This window comes from Petromyzon marinus, assembly GCF_048934315.1.
Source record: "Petromyzon marinus isolate PM22_M1 ecotype Great Lakes invasive population chromosome 78 unlocalized genomic scaffold, UKy_Petmar_22M1.pri1.0 chr78_unloc.2, whole genome shotgun sequence".
NCBI lineage: Eukaryota > Metazoa > Chordata > Hyperoartia > Petromyzontiformes > Petromyzontidae > Petromyzon > Petromyzon marinus.
In genome coordinates this window covers 410,159-435,477 of record NW_027422626.1, presented here as the reverse complement: position 1 = coordinate 435,477, position 25,319 = coordinate 410,159, and the positions used below count along the sequence as shown (strand labels likewise).

Sequence of the window (25,319 nt, the reverse complement as noted above, 5' to 3'; positions counted from 1 at the left end):
CATCTCTCTCCACCTCCTCAATCAACTCCACCATCTCAACCATCTTCACTACGTCGCTCCATCAACTCCACCATCTCTCTCCACCTCCTCAATCAACTCTACCATCTCAACCATCTCCACTCTGTCCCTCCATCAACTCCACCATCTCTCTTCACCTCAATCAACTCCATCATCTCAACCATCTCCACTACGTCGCTCCATCAACTCCACCATCTCTCTCCACCTCCTCAATCAACTCCATAATCTCAACCATCTCCACTTCGTCCCTCCATCAACTCCAACATCTCTCTCCACCTCAATCAACTCCATAATCTCAACCATCTCCACTCCGTCCCTCCATCAACTCCACCATCTCTCTCCACCTCCTCAATCAACTCCACCATCTCAACCATCTCCAGTCCGTCGCTCCATCAACTCCACCATCTCTCTCCACCTCCTCAATCAACTCCACCATCTCAACCATCTCCACTACGTCCCTCCATCAACTCCAACATCTCTCTCCATCTCCTCAATCAACTCCATCATCTCAACCATCTCCACTACGTGGCTCCATCAACTCCACCATCTCTCTCCACCTCCTCAATCAACTCCACCATCTCAATCATCTCCACTACGTCCCTCCATCAACTCCAACATCTCTCTCCATCTCCTCAATCAACTCCATCATCTCAACCATCTCCACTCCGTCCCTCCATCAACTCCACCATCTCTCTCCACCTCCTTAATCAACTCCACCATCTCAACCATCTCCACTCCGTCCTTCCATCAACTCCAACATCTCTCTCCACCTCAATCCACTCCACCATCTCAACCATCTCCACTTCGTCCCTCCATCAACTCCAACATCTCTCTCCACATCCTCAATCAACTCCATCATCTCAACCATCTCCACTACGTCGCTCCATCAACTCCACCATCTCTCTCCACCTCCTCAATCAACTCCATAATCTCAACCATCTCCACTTCGTCCCTCCATCAACTCCAACATCTCTCTCCACCTCAATCAACTCCATAATCTCAACCATCTCCACTCCGTCCCTCCATCAACTCCACCATCTCTCTCCACCTCAATCAACTCCACCATCTCAACCATCTCCAGTCCGTCGCTCCATCAACTCCACCATCTCTCTCCACCTCCTCAATCAACTCCACCATCTCAACCATCTCCACTACGTCCCTCCATCAACTCCAACATCTCTCTCCATCTCCTCAATCAACTCCATCATCTCAACCATCTCCACTACGTGGCTCCATCAACTCCACCATCTCTCTCCACCTCCTCAATCAACTCCACCATCTCAATCATCTCCACTACGTCCCTCCATCAACTCCAACATCTCTCTCCATCTCCTCAATCAACTCCATCATCTCAACCATCTCCACTCCGTCCCTCCATCAACTCCACCATCTCTCTCCACCTCCTTAATCAACTCCACCATCTCAACCATCTCCACTCCGTCCTTCCATCAACTCCAACATCTCTCTCCACCTCAATCCACTCCACCATCTCAACCATCTCCACTTCGTCCCTCCATCAACTCCAACATCTCTCTCCACATCCTCAATCAACTCCATCATCTCAACCATCTCCACTACGTCCCTCCATCAACTCCACCATCTCTCTCCACCTCCTCAATCAGCTCCATCATCTCAACCATCTCCACTCCGTCGCTCCATCAAATCCACCATCTCTCTCCACCTCCTCAATCAACTCCACCATCTCAACCATCTCCACTCTGTCGCTCCATCAAATCCACCATCTCTCTCCACCTCCTCAATCAACTCCACCATCTCAACCATCTCCAGTCCGTCGCTCCATCAACTCCACCATCTCTCTCCACCTCCTCAATCAACTCCACCATCTCAACCATCTCCACTACATCCCTCCATCAACTCCAACATCTCTCTCCATCTCAATCAACTCCATCATCTCAAACATCTCCACTACGTCGCTCCATCAACTCCACCATCTCTCTCCACCTCCTCAATCAACTCCACCATCTCAACCATCTCCACTACGTCCCTCCATCAACTCCAACATCTCTCTCCATCTCCTCAATCAACTCCATCATCTCAACCATCTCCACTCCGTCCCTCCATCAACTCCACCATCTCTCTCCACCTCCGTAATCAACTCCACCATCTCAACCATCTCCACTTCGTCCCTCCATCAACTCCAACATCTCTCTCCACATCCTCAATCAACTCTATCATCTCAACCATCTCCACTACGTCCCTCCATCAACTCCACCATCTCTCTCCACCTCCTCAATCAGCTCCATCATCTCAAGCATCTCCACTCCATCGCTCCATCAACTCCACCATCTCTCTCCACCTCCTCAATCAACTCCACCATCTCAACCATCTCCACTCCGTCGCTCCATCAAATCCACCATCTCTCTCCACCTTCTCAATCAACTCCATCATCTCAACCATCTCCAGTCCGTCGCTCCATCAACTCCACCATCTCTCTCCACCTCCTCAATCAACTCCACCATCTCAACCATCTCCACTACGTCCCTCCATCAACTCCAACATCTCTCTCCACCTCCTCAATCAACTCCACCATCTCAACCATCTTCACTACGTCGCTCCATCAAATCCACCATCTCTCTCCACCTCCTCATTCAACTCTACCATCTCAACCATCTCCACTCTGTCCCTCCATCAACTCCACCATCTCTCTTCACCTCAATCAACTCCATCATCTCAACCATCTCCACTACGTCGCTCCATCAACTCCACCATCTCTCTCCACCTCCTCAATCAACTCCATAATCTCAACCATCTCCACTTCGTCCCTCCATCAACTCCAACATCTCTCTCCACCTCAATCAACTCCATAATCTCAACCATCTCCACTCCGTCCCTCCATCAACTCCACCATCTCTCTCCACCTCCTCAATCAACTCCACCATCTCAACCATCTCCAGTCCGTCGCTCCATCAACTCCACCATCTCTCTCCACCTCCTCAATCAACTCCACCATCTCAACCATCTCCACTACGTCCCTCCATCAACTCCAACATCTCTCTCCATCTCCTCAATCAACTCCATCATCTCAACCATCTCCACTACGTGGCTCCATCAACTCCACCATCTCTCTCCACCTCCTCAATCAACTCCACCATCTCAATCATCTCCACTACGTCCCTCCATCAACTCCAACATCTCTCTCCATCTCCTCAATCAACTCCATCATCTCAACCATCTCCACTCCGTCCCTCCATCAACTCCACCATCTCTCTCCACCTCCTTAATCAACTCCACCATCTCAACCATCTCCACTCCGTCCTTCCATCAACTCCAACATCTCTCTCCACCTCAATCCACTCCACCATCTCAACCATCTCCACTTCGTCCCTCCATCAACTCCAACATCTCTCTCCACATCCTCAATCAACTCCATCATCTCAACCATCTCCACTACGTCCCTCCATCAACTCCACCATCTCTCTCCACCTCCTCAATCAGCTCCATCATCTCAACCATCTCCACTCCGTCGCTCCATCAAATCCACCATCTCTCTCCACCTCCTCAATCAACTCCACCATCTCAACCATCTCCACTCTGTCGCTCCATCAAATCCACCATCTCTCTCCACCTCCTCAATCAACTCCACCATCTCAACCATCTCCAGTCCGTCGCTCCATCAACTCCACCATCTCTCTCCACCTCCTCAATCAACTCCACCATCTCAACCATCTCCACTACATCCCTCCATCAACTCCAACATCTCTCTCCATCTCAATCAACTCCATCATCTCAAACATCTCCACTACGTCGCTCCATCAACTCCACCATCTCTCTCCACCTCCTCAATCAACTCCACCATCTCAACCATCTCCACTACGTCCCTCCATCAACTCCAACATCTCTCTCCATCTCCTCAATCAACTCCATCATCTCAACCATCTCCACTCCGTCCCTCCATCAACTCCACCATCTCTCTCCACCTCCGTAATCAACTCCACCATCTCAACCATCTCCACTCCGTCCTTCCATCAACTCCAACATCTCTCTCCACCTCAATCCACTCCACCATCTCAACCATCTCCACTTCGTCCCTCCATCAACTCCAACATCTCTCTCCACATCCTCAATCAACTCTATCATCTCAACCATCTCCACTACGTCCCTCCATCAACTCCACCATCTCTCTCCACCTCCTCAATCAGCTCCATCATCTCAAGCATCTCCACTCCATCGCTCCATCAACTCCACCATCTCTCTCCACCTCCTCAATCAACTCCACCATCTCAACCATCTCCACTCCGTCGCTCCATCAAATCCACCATCTCTCTCCACCTTCTCAATCAACTCCATCATCTCAACCATCTCCAGTCCGTCGCTCCATCAACTCCACCATCTCTCTCCACCTCCTCAATCAACTCCACCATCTCAACCATCTCCACTACGTCCCTCCATCAACTCCAACATCTCTCTCCACCTCCTCAATCAACTCCACCATCTCAACCATCTTCACTACGTCGCTCCATCAAATCCACCATCTCTCTCCACCTCCTCATTCAACTCTACCATCTCAACCATCTCCACTCTGTCCCTCCATCAACTCCACCATCTCTCTTCACCTCAATCAACTCCATCATCTCAACCATCTCCACTACGTCGCTCCATCAACTCCACCATCTCTCTCCACCTCCTCAATCAGGTCCATCATCTCAACCATCTCCGCTCCGTCGCTCCATCAACTCCAACATCTCTCTCCACCTCAATCAACTCCGCCATCTCAACCATCTCCACTCCGTCGCTCCATCAACTCCACCATCTCTCTCCACCTCCTCAATCAACTCCACCATCTCAACCATCTCCACACCGTCGCTCCATCAACTCCAACATCTCTCTACACCTCAATCCACTCCACCATCTCAACCATCTCCACTACGTCCCTCCATCAACTCCACCATCTCTCTCCACCTCCTGAATCAACTCCATCATCTCAACCATCTCCAGTCCGTCGCTCCATCAACTCCACCATCTCTCTCCACCTCCTCAATCAACTCCACCATCTCAACCATCTCCACTACGTCCCTCCATCAACTCCAACATCTCTCTCCACCTCCTCAATCAACTCCACCATCTCAACCATCTTCACTACGTCGCTCCATCAACTCCACCATCTCTCTCCACCTCCTCAATCAACTCTACCATCTCAACCATCTCCACTCTGTCCCTCCATCAACTCCACCATCTCTCTTCACCTCAATCAACTCCATCATCTCAACCATCTCCACTACGTCGCTCCATCAACTCCACCATCTCTCTCCACCTCCTCAATCAACTCCATAATCTCAACCATCTCCACTCCGTCCCTCCATCAACTCCACCATCTCTCTCCACCTCCTCAATCAACTCCACCATCTCAACCATCTCCAGTCCGTCGCTCCATCAACTCCACCATCTCTCTCCACCTCCTCAATCAACTCCACCATCTCAACCATCTCCACTACGTCCCTCCATCAACTCCAACATCTCTCTCCATCTCCTCAATCAACTCCATCATCTCAACCATCTCCACTACGTGGCTCCATCAACTCCACCATCTCTCTCCACCTCCTCAATCAACTCCACCATCTCAATCATCTCCACTACGTCCCTCCATCAACTCCAACATCTCTCTCCATCTCCTCAATCAACTCCATCATCTCAACCATCTCCACTCCGTCCCTCCATCAACTCCACCATCTCTCTCCACCTCCTTAATCAACTCCACCATCTCAACCATCTCCACTCCGTCCTTCCATCAACTCCAACATCTCTCTCCACCTCAATCCACTCCACCATCTCAACCATCTCCACTTCGTCCCTCCATCAACTCCAACATCTCTCTCCACATCCTCAATCAACTCCATCATCTCAACCATCTCCACTACGTCGCTCCATCAACTCCACCATCTCTCTCCACCTCCTCAATCAACTCCATAATCTCAACCATCTCCACTTCGTCCCTCCATCAACTCCAACATCTCTCTCCACCTCAATCAACTCCATAATCTCAACCATCTCCACTCCGTCCCTCCATCAACTCCACCATCTCTCTCCACCTCAATCAACTCCACCATCTCAACCATCTCCAGTCCGTCGCTCCATCAACTCCACCATCTCTCTCCACCTCCTCAATCAACTCCACCATCTCAACCATCTCCACTACGTCCCTCCATCAACTCCAACATCTCTCTCCATCTCCTCAATCAACTCCATCATCTCAACCATCTCCACTACGTGGCTTCATCAACTCCACCATCTCTCTCCACCTCCTCAATCAACTCCACCATCTCAATCATCTCCACTACGTCCCTCCATCAACTCCAACATCTCTCTCCATCTCCTCAATCAACTCCATCATCTCAACCATCTCCACTCCGTCCCTCCATCAACTCCACCATCTCTCTCCACCTCCTTAATCAACTCCACCATCTCAACCATCTCCACTCCGTCCTTCCATCAACTCCAACATCTCTCTCCACCTCAATCCACTCCACCATCTCAACCATCTCCACTTCGTCCCTCCATCAACTCCAACATCTCTCTCCACATCCTCAATCAACTCCATCATCTCAACCATCTCCACTACGTCCCTCCATCAACTCCACCATCTCTCTCCACCTCCTCAATCAGCTCCATCATCTCAACCATCTCCACTCCGTCGCTCCATCAAATCCACCATCTCTCTCCACCTCCTCAATCAACTCCACCATCTCAACCATCTCCACTCTGTCGCTCCATCAAATCCACCATCTCTCTCCACCTCCTCAATCAACTCCACCATCTCAACCATCTCCAGTCCGTCGCTCCATCAACTCCACCATCTCTCTCCACCTCCTCAATCAACTCCACCATCTCAACCATCTCCACTACATCCCTCCATCAACTCCAACATCTCTCTCCATCTCAATCAACTCCATCATCTCAAAAATCTCCACTACGTCGCTCCATCAACTCCACCATCTCTCTCCACCTCCTCAATCAACTCCACCATCTCAACCATCTCCACTACGTCCCTCCATCAACTCCAACATCTCTCTCCACCTCCTCAATCAACTCCACCATCTCAACCATCTCCACTCTGTCCCTCCATCAACTCCACCATCTCTCTTCACCTCAATCAACTCCATCATCTCAACCATCTCCACTACGTCGCTCCATCAACTCCACCATCTCTCTCCACCTCCTCAATCAACTCCATAATCTCAACCATCTCCACTTCGTCCCTCCATCAACTCCAACATCTCTCTCCACCTCAATCAACTCCATAATCTCAACCATCTCCACTCCGTCCCTCCATCAACTCCACCATCTCTCTCCACCTACTCAATCAACTCCACCATCTCAACCATCTCCAGTCCGTCGCTCCATCAACTCCACCATCTCTCTCCACCTCCTCAATCAACTCCACCATCTCAACCATCTCCACTACGTCCCTCCATCAACTCCAACATCTCTCTCCATCTCCTCAATCAACTCCATCATCTCAACCATCTCCACTACGTGGCTCCATCAACTCCACCATCTCTCTCCACCTCCTCAATCAACTCCACCATCTCAATCATCTCCACTACGTCCCTCCATCAACTCCAACATCTCTCTCCATCTCCTCAATCAACTCCATCATCTCAACCATCTCCACTCCGTCCCTCCATCAACTCCACCATCTCTCTCCACCTCCTTAATCAACTCCACCATCTCAACCATCTCCACTCCGTCCTTCCATCAACTCCAACATCTCTCTCCACCTCAATCCACTCCACCATCTCAACCATCTCCACTTCGTCCCTCCATCAACTCCAACATCTCTCTCCACATCCTCAATCAACTCCATCATCTCAACCATCTCCACTACGTCCCTCCATCAACTCCACCATCTCTCTCCACCTCCTCAATCAGCTCCATCATCTCAACCATCTCCACTCCGTCGCTCCATCAAATCCACCATCTCTCTCCAACTCCTCAATCAACTCCACCATCTCAACCATCTCCACTCTGTCGCTCCATCAAATCCACCATCTCTCTCCACCTCCTCAATCAACTCCACCATCTCAACCATCTCCAGTCCGTCGCTCCATCAACTCCACCATCTCTCTCCACCTCCTCAATCAACTCCACCATCTCAACCATCTCCACTACATCCCTCCATCAACTCCAACATCTCTCTCCATCTCAATCAACTCCATCATCTCAAACATCTCCACTACGTCGCTCCATCAACTCCACCATCTCTCTCCACCTCCTCAATCAACTCCACCATCTCAACCATCTCCACTACGTCCCTCCATCAACTCCAACATCTCTCTCCATCTCCTCAATCAACTCCATCATCTCAACCATCTCCACTCCGTCCCTCCATCAACTCCACCATCTCTCTCCACCTCCGTAATCAACTCCACCATCTCAACCATCTCCACTCCGTCCTTCCATCAACTCCAACATCTCTCTCCACCTCAATCCACTCCACCATCTCAACCATCTCCACTTCGTCCCTCCATCAACTCCAACATCTCTCTCCACATCCTCAATCAACTCTATCATCTCAACCATCTCCACTACGTCCCTCCATCAACTCCACCATCTCTCTCCACCTCCTCAATCAGCTCCATCATCTCAAGCATCTCCACTCCATCGCTCCATCAACTCCACCATCTCTCTCCACCTCCTCAATCAACTCCACCATCTCAACCATCTCCACTCCGTCGCTCCATCAAATCCACCATCTCTCTCCACCTTCTCAATCAACTCCATCATCTCAACCATCTCCAGTCCGTCGCTCCATCAACTCCACCATCTCTCTCCACCTCCTCAATCAACTCCACCATCTCAACCATCTCCACTACGTCCCTCCATCAACTCCAACATCTCTCTCCACCTCCTCAATCAACTCCACCATCTCAACCATCTTCACTACGTCGCTCCATCAAATCCACCATCTCTCTCCACCTCCTCATTCAACTCTACCATCTCAACCATCTCCACTCTGTCCCTCCATCAACTCCACCATCTCTCTTCACCTCAATCAACTCCATCATCTCAACCATCTCCACTACGTCGCTCCATCAACTCCACCATCTCTCTCCACCTCCTCAATCAGGTCCATCATCTCAACCATCTCCACTCCGTCCCTCCATCAACTCCAACATCTCTCTCCACCTCCTCAATCAACTCCACCATCTCAACCATCTCCACTCCGTCGCTCCATCAACTCCACCATCTCTCTCCACCTCCTCAATCAACTCCATCATCTCAACCATCTCCACTCCGTCCCTCCATCAACTCCACCATCTCTCTCCATCTCCTCAATCAACTCCATCATCTCAACAATCTCCACTCTGTCGCTCCATCAACTCCACCATCTCTCTCCACCTCCTCAATCAACTCCATAATCTCAACCATCTCCACTTCGTCCCTCCATCAACTCCAACATCTCTCTCCACCTCAATCAACTCCATAATCTCAACCATCTCCACTCCGTCCCTCCATCAACTCCACCATCTCTCTCCACCTCCTCAATCAACTCCACCATCTCAACCATCTCCAGTCCGTCGCTCCATCAACTCCACCATCTCTCTCCACCTCCTCAATCAACTCCACCATCTCAACCATCTCCACTACGTCCCTCCATCAACTCCAACATCTCTCTCCATCTCCTCAATCAACTCCATCATCTCAACCATCTCCACTACGTCGCTCCATCAACTCCACCATCTCTCTCCACCTCCTCAATCAACTCCACCATCTCAATCATCTCCACTACGTCCCTCCATCAACTCCAACATCTCTCTCCATCTCCTCAATCAACTCCATCATCTCAACCATCTCCACTCCGTCCCTCCATCAACTCCACCATCTCTCTCCACCTCCTTAATCAACTCCACCATCTCAACCATCTCCACTCCGTCCTTCCATCAACTCCAACATCTCTCTCCACCTCAATCCACTCCACCATCTCAACCATCTCCACTTCGTCCCTCCATCAACTCCAACATCTCTCTCCACATCCTCAATCAACTCCATCATCTCAACCATCTCCACTACGTCCCTCCATCAACTCCACCATCTCTCTCCACCTCCTCAATCAGCTCCATCATCTCAACCATCTCCACTCTGTCGCTCCATCAAATCCACCATCTCTCTCCACCTCCTCAATCAACTCCACCATCTCAACCATCTCCAGTCCGTCGCTCCATCAACTCCACCATCTCTCTCCACCTCCTCAATCAACTCCACCATCTCAACCATCTCCACTACATCCCTCCATCAACTCCAACATCTCTCTCCATCTCCTCAATCAACTCCATCATCTCAACCATCTCCACTACGTCGCTCCATCAACTCCACCATCTCTCTCCACCTCCTCAATCAACTCCACCATCTCAACCATCTCCACTACGTCCCTCCATCAACCCCAACATCTCTCTCCATCTCCTCAATCAACTCCATCATCTCAACCATCTCCACTCCGTCCCTCCATCAACTCCACCATCTCTCTCCACCTCCTTAATCAACTCCACCATCTCAACCATCTCCACTCCGTCCTTCCATCAACTCCAACATCTCTCTCCACCTCAATCCACTCCACCATCTCAACCATCTCCACTTCGTCCCTCCATCAACTCCAACATCTCTCTCCACATCCTCAATCAACTCCATCATCTCAACCATCTCCACTACGTCCCTCCATCAACTCCACCATCTCTCTCCACCTCCTCAATCAGCTCCATCATCTCAAGCATCTCCACTCCATCGCTCCATCAACTCCACCATCTCTCTCCACCTCCTCAATCAACTCCACCATCTCAACCATCTCCACTCCGTCGCTCCATCAAATCCACCATCTCTCTCCACCATCTCAATCAACTCCACCATCTCAACCATCTCCACTCCGTCGCTCCATCAACTCCACCATCTCTCTCCACATCCTCAATCAACTCCATAATCTCAACAATCTCCACTACGTCGCTCCATCAACTCCACAATCTCTCTCCACCTCCTCAATCAACTCCATCATATCAACCATCTCCACTCCATCAACTCCACCATCTCTCTCCACCTCCTCAATCAACTCCACCATCTCAACCATCTCCACTCAGTCCCTCCATCAACTCCACCATCTCTCTCCACCTCCTCAATCAACTCCATCATCTCAACCATCTCCACTCCATCGCTCCATCAACTCCACCATCTCTCTCCACCTCCTCAATCAACTCCATAATCTCAACCATCTCCACTCCGTCTCTCCATCAACTCCAACATCTCTCTCCACCTCCTCAATCAACTCCACCATCTCAACCATCTCCACTCTGTCGCTCCATCAACTACACCATCTCTCTCCACCTCCTCAATCAGCTCCATCATCTCAACCATCTCCACTCTGTCGCTCCATCAAATCCACCATCTCTCTCCACCTCCTCAATCAACTCCACCATCTCAACCATCTCCAGTCCGTCGCTCCATCAACTCCACCATCTCTCTCCACCTCCTCAATCAACTCCACCATCTCAACCATCTCCACTACATCCCTCCATCAACTCCAACATCTCTCTCCATCTCCTCAATCAACTCCATCATCTCAACCATCTCCACTACGTCGCTCCATCAACTCCACCATCTCTCTCCACCTCCTCAATCAACTCCACCATCTCAACCATCTCCACTACGTCCCTCCATCAACCCCAACATCTCTCTCCATCTCCTCAATCAACTCCATCATCTCAACCATCTCCACTCCGTCCCTCCATCAACTCCACCATCTCTCTCCACCTCCTTAATCAACTCCACCATCTCAACCATCTCCACTCCGTCCTTCCATCAACTCCAACATCTCTCTCCACCTCAATCCACTCCACCATCTCAACCATCTCCACTTCGTCCCTCCATCAACTCCAACATCTCTCTCCACATCCTCAATCAACTCCATCATCTCAACCATCTCCACTACGTCCCTCCATCAACTCCACCATCTCTCTCCACCTCCTCAATCAGCTCCATCATCTCAAGCATCTCCACTCCATCGCTCCATCAACTCCACCATCTCTCTCCACCTCCTCAATCAACTCCACCATCTCAACCATCTCCACTCCGTCGCTCCATCAAATCCACCATCTCTCTCCACCATCTCAATCAACTCCACCATCTCAACCATCTCCACTCTGTCGCTCCATCAACTCCACCATCTCTCTCCACATCCTCAATCAACTCCATAATCTCAACAATCTCCACTACGTCGCTCCATCAACTCCACAATCTCTCTCCACCTCCTCAATCAACTCCATCATATCAACCATCTCCACTCCATCAACTCCACCATCTCTCTCCACCTCCTCAATCAACTCCACCATCTCAACCATCTCCACTCAGTCCCTCCATCAACTCCACCATCTCTCTCCACCTCCTCAATCAACTCCATCATCTCAACCATCTCCACTCCATCGCTCCATCAACTCCACCATCTCTCTCCACCTCCTCAATCAACTCCATAATCTCAACCATCTCCACTCCGTCTCTCCATCAACTCCAACATCTCTCTCCACCTCCTCAATCAACTCCACCATCTCAACCATCTCCACTCTGTCGCTCCATCAACTACACCATCTCTCTCCACCTCCTCAATCAACTCCACCATCTCAACCATCTCCACTCCTTCCCTCCATCAACTCCACCATCTCTGTCCACCTCCTCAGTCAGCTCCATCATCTCAACCATCTCCACTCCGTCCCTCCAGCTCCACCATCTCTCTCCACCTCCTCAATCAACTCCACCATCTCAACCATCTCCACTCCGTCGCTCCATCAACTCCACCATCTCTCTCCACCTCCTCAATCAGCTCCATCATCTCAACCATCTCCACTACTTCGCTCCATCAACTACACCATCTCTCTCCACCTCCTCAATCAACTCCATCATCTCAATCATCTCCACTACGTCCCTCCATCAACTCCACCATGTCTCTCCACCTCCTCAATCAACTCCATCATCTCAACCATCTCCACTCCGTCGCTCCATCAACTCCAACATCTCTCTCCACCTCCTCAATCAACTCTGTCATCTCAACCATCTCCACTCCGTCCCTCCATCAAACTCCACCATCTCTCTCCACCTCCTCAATCAACTCCATCGTCTCAACCATCTCCACTCCGTCGCTCCATCAACTCCACCATCTCTCTCCACCTCCTCAATCAACTCCATCATCTCAACCATCTCCACTCCTTCGCTCCATCAACTCCACCATCTCTCTCCACCTCCTCAATCAACTCCATCATCTCAACCATCTCCACTATGTCCCTCCATCAACTCCAACATCTCTCTACACCTCCTGAATCAACTTCATCATCTCAACCATCTCCACTCCGTCGCTCCATCAACTCCAACATCTCTCTACACCTCAATCAACTCCATCATCTCAACCATCTCCACTACGTCCCTCCATCAACTCCAACATCTCTCTCCACCTCCTCAATCAACTCCATCATCTCAACCATCTCCACTACGTCCCTCCATCAACTCCAACATCTCTTTCCACCTCCTCAATCAACTCCATCATCTCAACCTTCTCCACTACGTCCCTCCATCAGCTCCAACATCTCTCCACCACCACCACCAACTCTCTACACCTCCTCCATCAACTCCGTCATCTCTCCACCACCACCACCAACTCTCTCTCCCCGTGTGCCCCCCACCACCCACCCAGGCTGGTATGACGTGCCCTGGCACCCGTTGCCACGGGGTGGAGAGCTCCTACAACTCAGTTCACCATCTTGCTCCTCATCCTCCTACTCCACTGCCTCTTCCTCCACCAGCTTCACCATCTTTTAGTCATCCACCACCACCACCACCACCTATGTCTCTCTCCTCATCCACCTCCTCCACCTCAATCAACTCCATCATCTCAACCTTCTCCACTACGTCCCTCCATCAACTCCACCATCTCTCCACCACCACCACCTCCTCCACCAACTCTCTCCATCTCCTCCATCAGCTCCGCCATCTCTCCACCACCATCACCTCCACCACCACCAACAACTCTCTCCACCTCCTTCATCAACTCCACCATCTCTCCACCACCACCACCAACTCTCTTCATCTCCTCCATCAGCTCCACCATCTCTCCACCACCACCTCCACCACCACCAACTCTCTCCATCTCCTCCATCAGCTCCACCATCTCTCCACCACCACCACCAACTCTCTCTCCCCTTGTGCCACCCACCCACCCACCCACGCAGGCCGGCATGACGTGCCCTGGCACCCGCCGCCACGTGTACGACTCCCGCCTCGGCGTGGAGCGCTCGTACGACTCGTCCACGATCTCCCTCCAGATGGGAACCAACCAGGTCGCCACCCAGACCGGCATGACCGCCTACGGACTCGGTCGGCAGATCTGCGACTTCAAATACTGCGCTCCGCCGCCGCCCGTCCCGCCCACCGCCGCCGGTGGCGGCGGCGGCGGCGGTGTGGTGTTTAATGGTAATCGTGGTGGCGGCGGTGGCGGCGGTGGCGGTGGTGGCGGTGGTGTCGGTGGTGGGTTTGTGGCAGCCCAGCAAGAGGATGAATACGCAGAGGAGGAGTACTGAGGGTTGGGGGAGAGTGGGGAGAGGGGGGAGACGTGGGGAGTGGGGGGGGGAGAAAGGGAGAGACATGGGGAGAGGGGGGGAGAGACATTGGGAGAGAGGGGAGAGACATGGGGAGAGAGGGGAGAGGGGGGAGAGACGTGGGGAGAGGGGGGAGAGGGGGAGAGAGATATGGGGAGAGAGAGGAGAGCGGGGGAGAAAGGGAGAGAGGGGAGAGGGGGTGAGAGATATGGGGAGAGAGAGGAGAGGGGGAGAGAAAGGGAGAGACATTGGGAGAGAGGGGAGAGGGGGAGAGAGACATGGGGAGAGAGAGGAGAGGGGGGGAGAAAGGGAGAGACATGGGGAGAGGGGGGGGGGGGGTAGCTTCACAATTACACACACAGTTTGCCCACGCACACACGCAGATGTATAAACTCTCACACACACACAAAGATTCCCCGGTTAGCCTATCGCAGACTGTTGGGGCGAGTGCTATTAACTCACAACAACCGCCATTCCCCACTAAGTGGCGGTGACGTCACCACGACGCTTGTGCCAGGCCATGTGCACCTTGAGACCACGTGAAGTGTCGAACGCCCGCTTGCAGGAGGTCACGGGGCAGGCCCAGCAGGTGCCACGGGTCGACTGGCCGATGCACCACCTGTGCCCCCTACTGTGCCAACCTGCTGTGCTTTAGCCACCCGGCGCTCCGCTCGTTGTTGTGAGCTGGTACCAGTCATTGGCAAGTCCACTCAGCTCCACATCCTCCTGTACCACATCACTCCATCTCTTCTCTAGGCCGTGCTGCGCCTGTTTAGCCCTCTCTATCCGGCCGAACCAAAGCTGTTTCGGCGTGTGGTGACTGGGCATCGGGCTACATGACCCAGCCAACGCAGCCTTGCCCGCCGGAGGAGCTCACCGATGGGACCTTGCCCAGACCTTTCAAGGATTTGTGAGTTCCTCACACAATCCAGTCTGGTTAAACCAAGGATGGATCGGAGGCAGGCCAGCCTAAATGTTTCTAACCGGCGAAGATGCTCCATTAAGGTGGTCCACGTTTTGGAAGCGTAGAGAAGTGAGGGAATGACCGTGGCCGAGAAGACCTGAAGCTTCGTACTGTCAAACCGGAGGCGGTCATGAGCACACTGCCCAGGTATGGAGGAAAACTCTCCACTCTCTCCACAACTGCCCCATCACCGATTAGGAGTTGTGGGGGTGGAGTGTCCGATGGTACAAAATACCCAGGCAGGTGCTTCGTTTTGGTGGGGCTGATGGTAAGGCCCCATCTCTTAGTGGCCCGCTCCAGTCTCAGCAGCAGCGTCTCCAACTCCTCCTCTGAGTGAGCCGCAATTACCAGATCATCGGCTTACATAACGTGGTTGACCAATAGGGAGCCATCCCTTGACCGCACCCGGGCATCGATCAGCCTCCCATTGGCTATACCAGACGGAAATTCCTCTGGTATAGCCATCGAAGGCTTCACGAACTACGCGGTCAAAAAATATGTTAAATAATGTGGGAGCCAGAGGACATCCCTGTCGCACCCCAAGGTGAACAGGGAATGGCTCTGACTCTCGGCCACGTAGTTTTACCCGGGCCTGCTCACCATCATGAAGGTCCTTAATGATTGTGAGCAGAGGGTCAGGGACTCCGAAAGCACGAAGAACAACCCAGAGCCCAGGCCTACTGATGGTATAACAGGCCTTGACCAGGTCAATAAAGCAGAGATGTAGGTCTTGTTGGAATTCCCTACACCTCTGCTGTAGCAAACGGACAGAAAATATGGCATCTGTGGAGGACCGGCCTTTCCTGAAACCGCATTGGGGCTCCGCAAGCCTCTCCTCAGCGTGCCTGGCAAGTCGATGTTGAATAATCCTTGCCAGGACCTTTCCCGGCACACTGAGGAGTGAGATCCCCCTGTAGTTGTTACAGTCTGTGCGGTCCCCCTTCTTAAAGAGGGGGACCACCAGGGCATCCTTCCAATCCTGGGGAACCCGTCCAGTGGTCCAGACTGTTATGATGTCATATAGGGCAGTCTGTGCACAAACGCCACCCTCCCTCAGCATTTCGCTAGGGAGATCATCTCTGCCCGCTCCTTTCCTGGTCTCAGACTCCGGATCGCCTTCAGTACTTCCTCAACAGATGGCACCTCAGCCAGCCACTCACAGGGGGTGACTTTCAATGTTTGATGCACCGCAGCCTCAGCAGGGTCATCCCCCAGGACTTCACAGAAATGTTTAGCAAATCTGCAAACCTGTTTCTGGGGGTCGGAGATTGGATCACCGTTTTTTTCCCTAATGATGGTAATAGGTGTGGTGCTGCATGTTACTTTTTTGATGGAGTTAAATAGTGATTTGTGATTGCGGGCCATTGAAGCAGACTCCATCTCCTCAGCAACCTGCGACCACCACCCATTCTTGCAATGCCTCACGGCTCTCCGAACCTCTGAGCGAATACTGCGGTAAGCCTCCTAATTCGTGGGATGCTGTAGATGATTAGAGTGGGCCTGTCGCTTTTTCTCAGCCATCCTGAACACCTCTGTCAGCCAGGGTCTCTGGGGAGGTCTGGACCGCATACCTTAAGCAGCCATTGCAGCTGCCTGAGTCACAATCCTAAACCTCGCCGATTTACCCTCGACATCAGGAGGAGTGGGAGACGGTGCCAACCCCAGCTGCAAGCGATGATTAAGTTATCGCTTGCAACTTTCATCAGCTAATTGAGACCAGGCCACCTTAGGTTTGAATGGGGTCCTGGGTGTACACCCACCACCGAAGTGGAAGAATAGCAGGCGCATCTTACAGATGACAAGTCGATGGTCAGAGGGCAGATCAGCTCCACGGTAGGTCCTGGTGTCAAGGACATGGGCTCACATTCGCTGGTCCGTCACTATGTAGTCCAGCAGATGTTCTTGCTTGGACCCGGCATGCATCCATGATGTTGTGTGGATGCGCCGATACCGGAACAGCGTGTTGGTAATTACAAGCCCATGGGCTGCACAAAAATCTAGCAGCCTCCTGCCGTTGTTATTGAGCTGATCTAGCCCATGCCTTCCAATCACTCCAGACTAGGTGCCAGCATCATGACCAACTCGGGCATTGCCTGCATCCCTCTACGGATGTTCTTCTTCGGTGGGGGCATAAGTAACCACGACCACCACTCGCTTCCGGTTGATGGGAAGGCGAGCCCAAAGTAGCCTGGGGCTTACAGCTTCCCACACCTCACCGTCACTCCCTGTTGTTTGGCAGTCTCCTGCTCCGAGTAGAGGACTGTCCACCCCTCATGGTGGCATGAGCCAGAGCCGGTCCACCGGACCTCCTGAATGGCACAGAGATCCAGGCGGTACCGGTCCAGCTCCCGACAGAGGAGTGGCAGCCTCTCCTCCACAGTGAGCGTTCGAACATTCCACGTGGCCACACGTAGTGGCTTTTCGTTGTTTCTGGAGGAGCCCCGAGGGTAAGGATTCAGTCTCCTGGCTCCGCCAAATGGGGTTTGGCCAGGAGACGTCATAGACGCCTGTCCCCCCGGGGCCTCCGGCACAAGCTTATTAATTATATATTTTGTGGTCGTGGTTTTGTGGTATTTAATTGAAGGTGGAGGGGTTACCAGCCCCTCGCACCCGTCCAGAGCCCCCGTTTGGCCGCTGTGGTGGTGACAAACGCCCTGAGGGTAATGGCCAATCGGAATTGGCCCTCCCCCCACGGCACTGCCCACCACCGCGTTGCCCATCCGGCACCACGAGGAGGTAGGGGGTTGTTTTTGCTGTTAGTTCACAGACACACACAGAGATACACACACAGAGATACACACACAGACACAACAATAACAACACACAACAACAACAACCGCCATTCGCCACTAAGTGGCAGTGACATCACCACGATGCTTGTGCCAGGCCATGTGCACCTTGAGGCCACGTGAAGTGTCGAACGCCCGCTGGCAGGAGGTCACGGGGCAGACCCAGGTGCCACGGGTCGACTGACTGAGATGACTGGCTGATGGACCACCTGTGCCCCCTACTGTGCCAACCTGCTGTGCTTTAGCCACCTGGCGCTCCGCTCGTTGTTGTGAGCGTCGCTCCTCCGCCCTCCGTTGTCGTTGGAGGGCGGACTGCTTCCAACTGACCAGTAGTGTTCACACTCACTCACACACACTCACACACTCTCACTCACACACACTCTCACACACACTCACACTCTCACACTCACACACACTCTCACACACACTCGCACTCACACTCACCCACTCACTCATTCACTCACTCACCCACCCACTCACTCACACACTCACACACACTCACACACACACTCATTCACACACACTCACTCACACACTCTCACACTCACTCACTCACCACTCACTCACCACTCACACACTCTCACACGGAATGTGAGTCGTTCATCCAGCAGTGGATAGAGAGTGGGCGCTATCGCGTTTGGTTACGGGAGCCACCATTCCCAACATCCAAACATTCCTAGCAACATTCCCAACATTCCTCACCATTCCCAACAACATTCCTAGAAATCCCAACAACATTCCCAACAACATTCCTAGAAATCCCAATAACATTCCCAACAACATTCCTAGAAATCCCAACAACATTCCTAGAAATCCCAATAACATTCCCAACAACATTCCTAGAAATCCCAACAACATTCCCAACAACATTCCTAGAAATCCCAACAACATTCCCAACAACATTCCTAGAAATCCCAACAACATTCCCACCAACATTCCCTACCATTCCCAGCAACATTCCCAACAACATTCCCAGAAACATTCCTAGAAATCCCAACAACATTCCTAGAAATCCCAACAACATTCCCAACAACATTCCCTACCATTCCCAGCAACATTCCCAACAACATTCCCAGAAACATTCCTAGAAATCCCAACAACATTCCTAGAAATCCCAACAACATTCCCAACAACATTCCCTACCATTCCCAGCAACATTCCCAACAACATTCCCAGAAACATTCCCAACAACAACACACTCATACCAACTGGTGGCACGCACCACCACCACCACCACCACCACTGCCACCACCACTGCCGCCACACCACCACCACCATCACCACCACCGGCACCGCCGCCACCACCGCCACCACCACTCCCACCACGCCACCAACCATCACCACCACCATCACCACCATCACCACCATCACACCACCGCCACCACCACCACCATCACCACCACCAACATCACCACCACCATCACCACCACCGCCACCATCACCACCACCATCACCACCACCATCACCACCATCACACCACCGCCACCACCGGCACCGCCGCCACCACCACTCCTACAAACGCCACCGCCACCACTGCCACCACCATCATCACCACCACCATCACCACCATCACCACCACGGCCGCCACCACCATCACCACCACCACCGCCATCACCACCACCGCCATCACCACACAGTGACAGCGATTATCTGAACCGGTAGCTGGACCTCCCCGAGGTCGACTCCGCCTCAAATGAGTACCTGGTAGTGGTGGTGGTAGTGGTGGTGGTGGTGGTAGCGGTGGTGGTAGTGGTAATGGTGGTAGTGGTGGTAATGGTGGTAGTGGTGTTAATGGTGGTAGTGTTAGTGGTGGTGGTGGTAGTGGTGGTAGTGGTGGTAATGGTGGTAGTGGTGGTAGTGGTGGTGGTGGTAGTGGTGGTGGTAATGGTGGTAGTGGTGGTAGTGGTGGTAGTCGTAGTGGTGCAGTGAACTTCGCTAGCACTTTGGGAGAGACAAAGGCGGCCGGGCGTAGTGGTGGTTGTGGTGGTGGTTGTGGTGGTGCTGGCCACCCACTCCCTCTGTGTGTGTAGCCACAGTGCCGGTAGCTTTCATAGACGCTGCTGCTGCTGCTACTCGCTACTAACTACAGCACTTGCCCCTACAGCCTGCTAGAGGCTACACGGGGGGGCTTTGTATGCGGTACACGCTGAGCACTTTTGGATATCTTATAATGTTGTCGTTATATTATTAATGTTGTTAATGTTAGAAGTTATATTGTTATCCACGTTTAATATATGATCACATAGACAGCACACGCACTGCTCAGAGAGACAATCGCAGAGAGACACTGAGAGAGACAGACACACAGAGACACTCACAGAGACACTCATAGGGACACTCACAGAGACACTCACAGAGACACTCAGAGAGACATATACAGAGACACTCACTGAGACACAGACACTCACAGAGACAGAGAGACACTCACAGAGACACTCACAGAGACACAGAGACACTCAGAGAGACATATACAGAGACACTCACTGAGACACAGACACTCACAGAGACAGAGAGACACTCACAGAGACACTCACAGAGACGGAGAGACACTCACAGAGACACTCACAGAGACACTCACAGAGACACACACAGAGACACTCACAAAGACACTAACAGAGACACTCACAGAGACACTCACAGAGACACAGAGAGAGACATATACAGAGACACTCACTGAGACACAGATACTCACAGACAGATACAGAGACACTCACTGAGACACAGACACTCACAGAGACAGATACAGAGACACTCACTGAGACACACGCAGATACATGAACACGTGTTGAATTGTATTATGAATTGAGTCAGTGACTGTGTGAGTGCGTGACTGGGTGAGTGACTGAGTGAGTGGTTGACTGGGTTAGTGACTGGGTGACTGGGTGAATGACTGGGTGAGTGACTGGGTGAATGACTGAGTGGTTGACTAAGTGACTGGGTGAGTGGCTGAGTGAGTGGCTGAGTGAGTGGCTGGGTGAGTGACTGAGTGAGTAACTGGGTGAGTGGCTGAGTGACTTTCCCTTAAAGGTGATAAGTGCGGTACTGCAAGTCACCCACCCACTCAGTCATTCACCCACCGAGTCACTCATCCACTGAGTCACTCACCCACCCACCCACTCACCCATCCACTGACTCACCCACCCACTCACCTGCCCACTCACTCCCCAGCCACTCACTCACCCACCCACTCACTCACCCATTCACTCACCCACCCACTCACCCACCTAGTCACCCACTTACTCACTCACCCACCTAGCCACCCACTCACCCACCCACTCACCTGCCCACTCACTCACCCACCCACTCACTCGCCCACCCACTCACCCACTCACTCACCTGCCCACTCACTCACCCACCCACTCACCCACCCACTCACTAACTCACCCACCTAGTCACCCACCCACTCATTCACCCACCCACTTACCTGCCCACTCACTCACCCACCCACTCACCAACCCACTCACTTGCCCACCCACCCACTCACTCACCCACTCAACAACAACAACCGCCATTCGCCACTAAGTGGCGGTGACGTCACCACAACGTTTGTGCCAGGCCATGTGCACCCTGAGGCCACGTGAAGTGTCGAACGCCCGCGGGCAGGAGGTCACGGGGCAGACCCAGGTGCCACGGGGCGACTGACAGAGATGACTGGCTGATGGACCACCTGTGCCCCCTACTGTGCCAACCTGATGTGCTTTAGCCACCCGGCGCTCCGCTCGTTGTTGTGAGCGTCGCTCCTCCGCCCTCCGTTGTTGTTGCTGTTAAACTGGAGCCGGTCATAATCACACTGCCCAGGTATGGGAAACTCTCCACTCTCTCCACAACTGCCCCATCACCGATTGGGAGTTGTGGAGGTGGAGTGTCCGATGGTACAAAATACCCAGGCAGGTGCTTAGTTTTGTGGGGCTGATGGTAAGGCCCCATCTCTTAGTGGCACGCTCCAGTCTCAGCAGCAGCGTCTCCAACTCCTCCTCTGAATGAGCAGCTATTACCAAATCATCGGCATACGTAACGTGGTTGAGCAATAGGGAGCCATCCCTTGATCGCACCCGGGCATCGATCAGCCTCCCATTATATCTGTACCATATGGAAATTCCCCCGGTATAGCTATTGAAGGCTTCACGAACCACGTGGTCAAAATAGATGTTAAATAATGTGGGAGCCAGAGGACATCCCTGTCGCACCCCAAGGTGTACAGGGAATGGCTCTGACTCCCGGCCACGTAGTTTTACCCGGGCCCACTCACCATCATGAAGGTCCTTAATGAGCTGTAGCAGACGGACAGAAAATATGGCATCTGTGCAGGACCGCCCTTTCCTGAAACCACATTTGGGGCTCCGCAAGCCTCTCCTCAGCGTGCCTGGCAAGGCGATGTTGAATAATCCTTGCCAGGACCTTTCCCGGCACACTGAGGAGTGAGATGCCTCTGTAGTTGTTACAGTCTGTGCGGTCCCCCTTCTTAAAGAGGGGGACCACCAGGGCATCCTTCCAATCCTGCGGAACCCGTCCAGTGGTCCAGACTGTTGTTATGATGTCATATAGGGCAGTCTGTGCACAAACGCCACCCTCCCTCAGCATCACTCATCCACTGAGTCACTCACCCACCCACCCACTCACCCATCCACTGACTCACCCACCCACTCACCTGCCCACTCACTCCCCAGCCACTCACTCACCCACCCACTCACTCACCCACCCACCCACTCACTCACCCATTCACTCACCCACCCACTCACCCACCTAGTCACCCACTTACTCACTCACCCACCTAGCCACCCACTCACCCACCCACTCACCTGCCCACTCACTCACCCACCCACTCACTCGCCCACCCACTCACCCACTCACTCACCTGCCCACTCACTCACCCACCCACTCACTAACTCACCCACCTAGTCACCCACCCACTCATTCACCCACCCACTTACCTGCCCACTCACTCACCCACCCACTCACCAACCCACTCACTTGCCCACCCACCCACCCACTCACTCACCCACTCAACAACAACAACCGCCATTCGCCACTAAGTGGCGGTGACGTCACCACAACGTTTGTGCCAGGCCATGTGCACCCTGAGGCCACGTGAAGTGTCGAACGCCCGCGGGCAGGAGGTCACGGGGCAGACCCAGGTGCCACGGGGCGACTGACAGAGATGACTGGCTGATGGACCACCTGTGCCCCCTACTGTGCCAACCTGATGTGCTTTAGCCACCCGGCGCTCCGCTCGTTGTTGTGAGCGTCGCTCCTCCGCCCTCCGTTGTTGTTGGAGGGCGACTACCTCCAACTGCCCAGTAGCGTCCTTCACGAGCCTCCTCCACAGAGGCCGATCTTGACACCGCTGGTACCAGTCATCGGCAAGTCCACTCAGCTCCACGTCCTCCTGTACCACGTCACTCCATATCTTCTCTAGCCCGTGCCACGCCCGTTTAGCCCCCTCGATCCGGCCGAACAAAAGCTGTTTCGGCATGCGGTGGCTGGGCACGCGGGCTACATGACCCAGCCAACGCAGCCTTGCCTGCCGGAGGAGCTCACCGATGGGACCTTGCCCAGATCTTTCAAAGATTTGTGAGCTCCTCACACAATCCAGCCTGGTCAAACCTAGGATGGATCGTAGGCAGACTAGCCTAAATGTTTCTAACCGGCGAAGATGTTCCATTAGGGGGGTCCACGTTTCGCAAGCGTAGAGGAGGGAATGACCGTGGCCGAGAAGACCTGAAGCTTAGAGCGGAGCGACAGACCAGGTAGCTTCCACACAGCGTTACGCAACCGATGAAAAGATATTGCCGCTCGACTGATTCGGAGTGAGACCTCTGCTGTTAAACTGGAGCCGGTCATAATCACACTGCCCAGGTATGGGAAACTCTCCACTCTCTCCACAACTGCCCCATCACCGATTGGGAGTTGTGGAGGTGGAGTGTCCGATGGTACAAAATACCCAGGCAGGTGCTTAGTTTTGTGGGGCTGATGGTAAGGCCCCATCTCTTAGTGGCACGCTCCAGTCTCAGCAGCAGCGTCTCCAACTCCTCCTCTGAATGAGCAGCTATTACCAAATCATCGGCATACGTAACGTGGTTGAGCAATAGGGAGCCATCCCTTGATCGCACCCGGGCATCGATCAGCCTCCCATTATATCTGTACCATATGGAAATTCCCCCGGTATAGCTATTGAAGGCTTCACGAACCACGTGGTCAAAATAGATGTTAAATAATGTGGGAGCCAGAGGACATCCCTGTCGCACCCCAAGGTGTACAGGGAATGGCTCTGACTCCCGGCCACGTAGTTTTACCCGGGCCCACTCACCATCATGAAGGTCCTTAATGAGCTGTAGCAGACGGACAGAAAATATGGCATCTGTGCAGGACCGCCCTTTCCTGAAACCACATTTGGGGCTCCGCAAGCCTCTCCTCAGCGTGCCTGGCAAGGCGATGTTGAATAATCCTTGCCAGGACCTTTCCCGGCACACTGAGGAGTGAGATGCCTCTGTAGTTGTTACAGTCTGTGCGGTCCCCCTTCTTAAAGAGGGGGACCACCAGGGCATCCTTCCAATCCTGCGGAACCCGTCCAGTGGTCCAGACTGTTGTTATGATGTCATATAGGGCAGTCTGTGCACAAACGCCACCCTCCCTCAGCATTTCGCTTGGGAGATCATCTCTGACCGCTGCCTTTCCGGGTCTCAGACTCCGGATCGCCTTCAGTACTTCCTCAACAGATGGCACCTCAGCCAGACACTCACAGGGGGTGACTTCCATTATTTGAGGCACCGCAGCCTCAGCAGGGTCACCCTCACTTTGTGCCACTATATTTTCCTGGCTGAGGGATTTTCCCTCCCCCAGGACCTCACAGAAATGCTCAGCAAATCTGCAAACCTGTTCCTGGGGGTCGGAGATTGGTTCACCGTTTTTTCCCCTAATGATGGTAATAGGTGTGGCGCTGCAGGTTCTTTTTTTGGTGGAGTTAAA

General features: G+C 52.8%; 1 protein-coding gene across 1 annotated transcript in view; it reads left to right on the top strand.

Moving 5' to 3' along the window:
• The window catches only part of LOC142905262 (calponin-1-like), a 46,749-nt gene extending 32,167 nt beyond the window's left edge, over nt 1-14,582 (top strand). The window contains exon 8 of the mRNA XM_076058821.1: nt 14,235-14,582. Coding sequence (XP_075914936.1) covers nt 14,235-14,582 — 348 coding nt within the window. The remainder of the gene's footprint in view (nt 1-14,234) is intronic.
• Nucleotides 14,583-25,319: the final 10,737 nt, after the last annotated feature.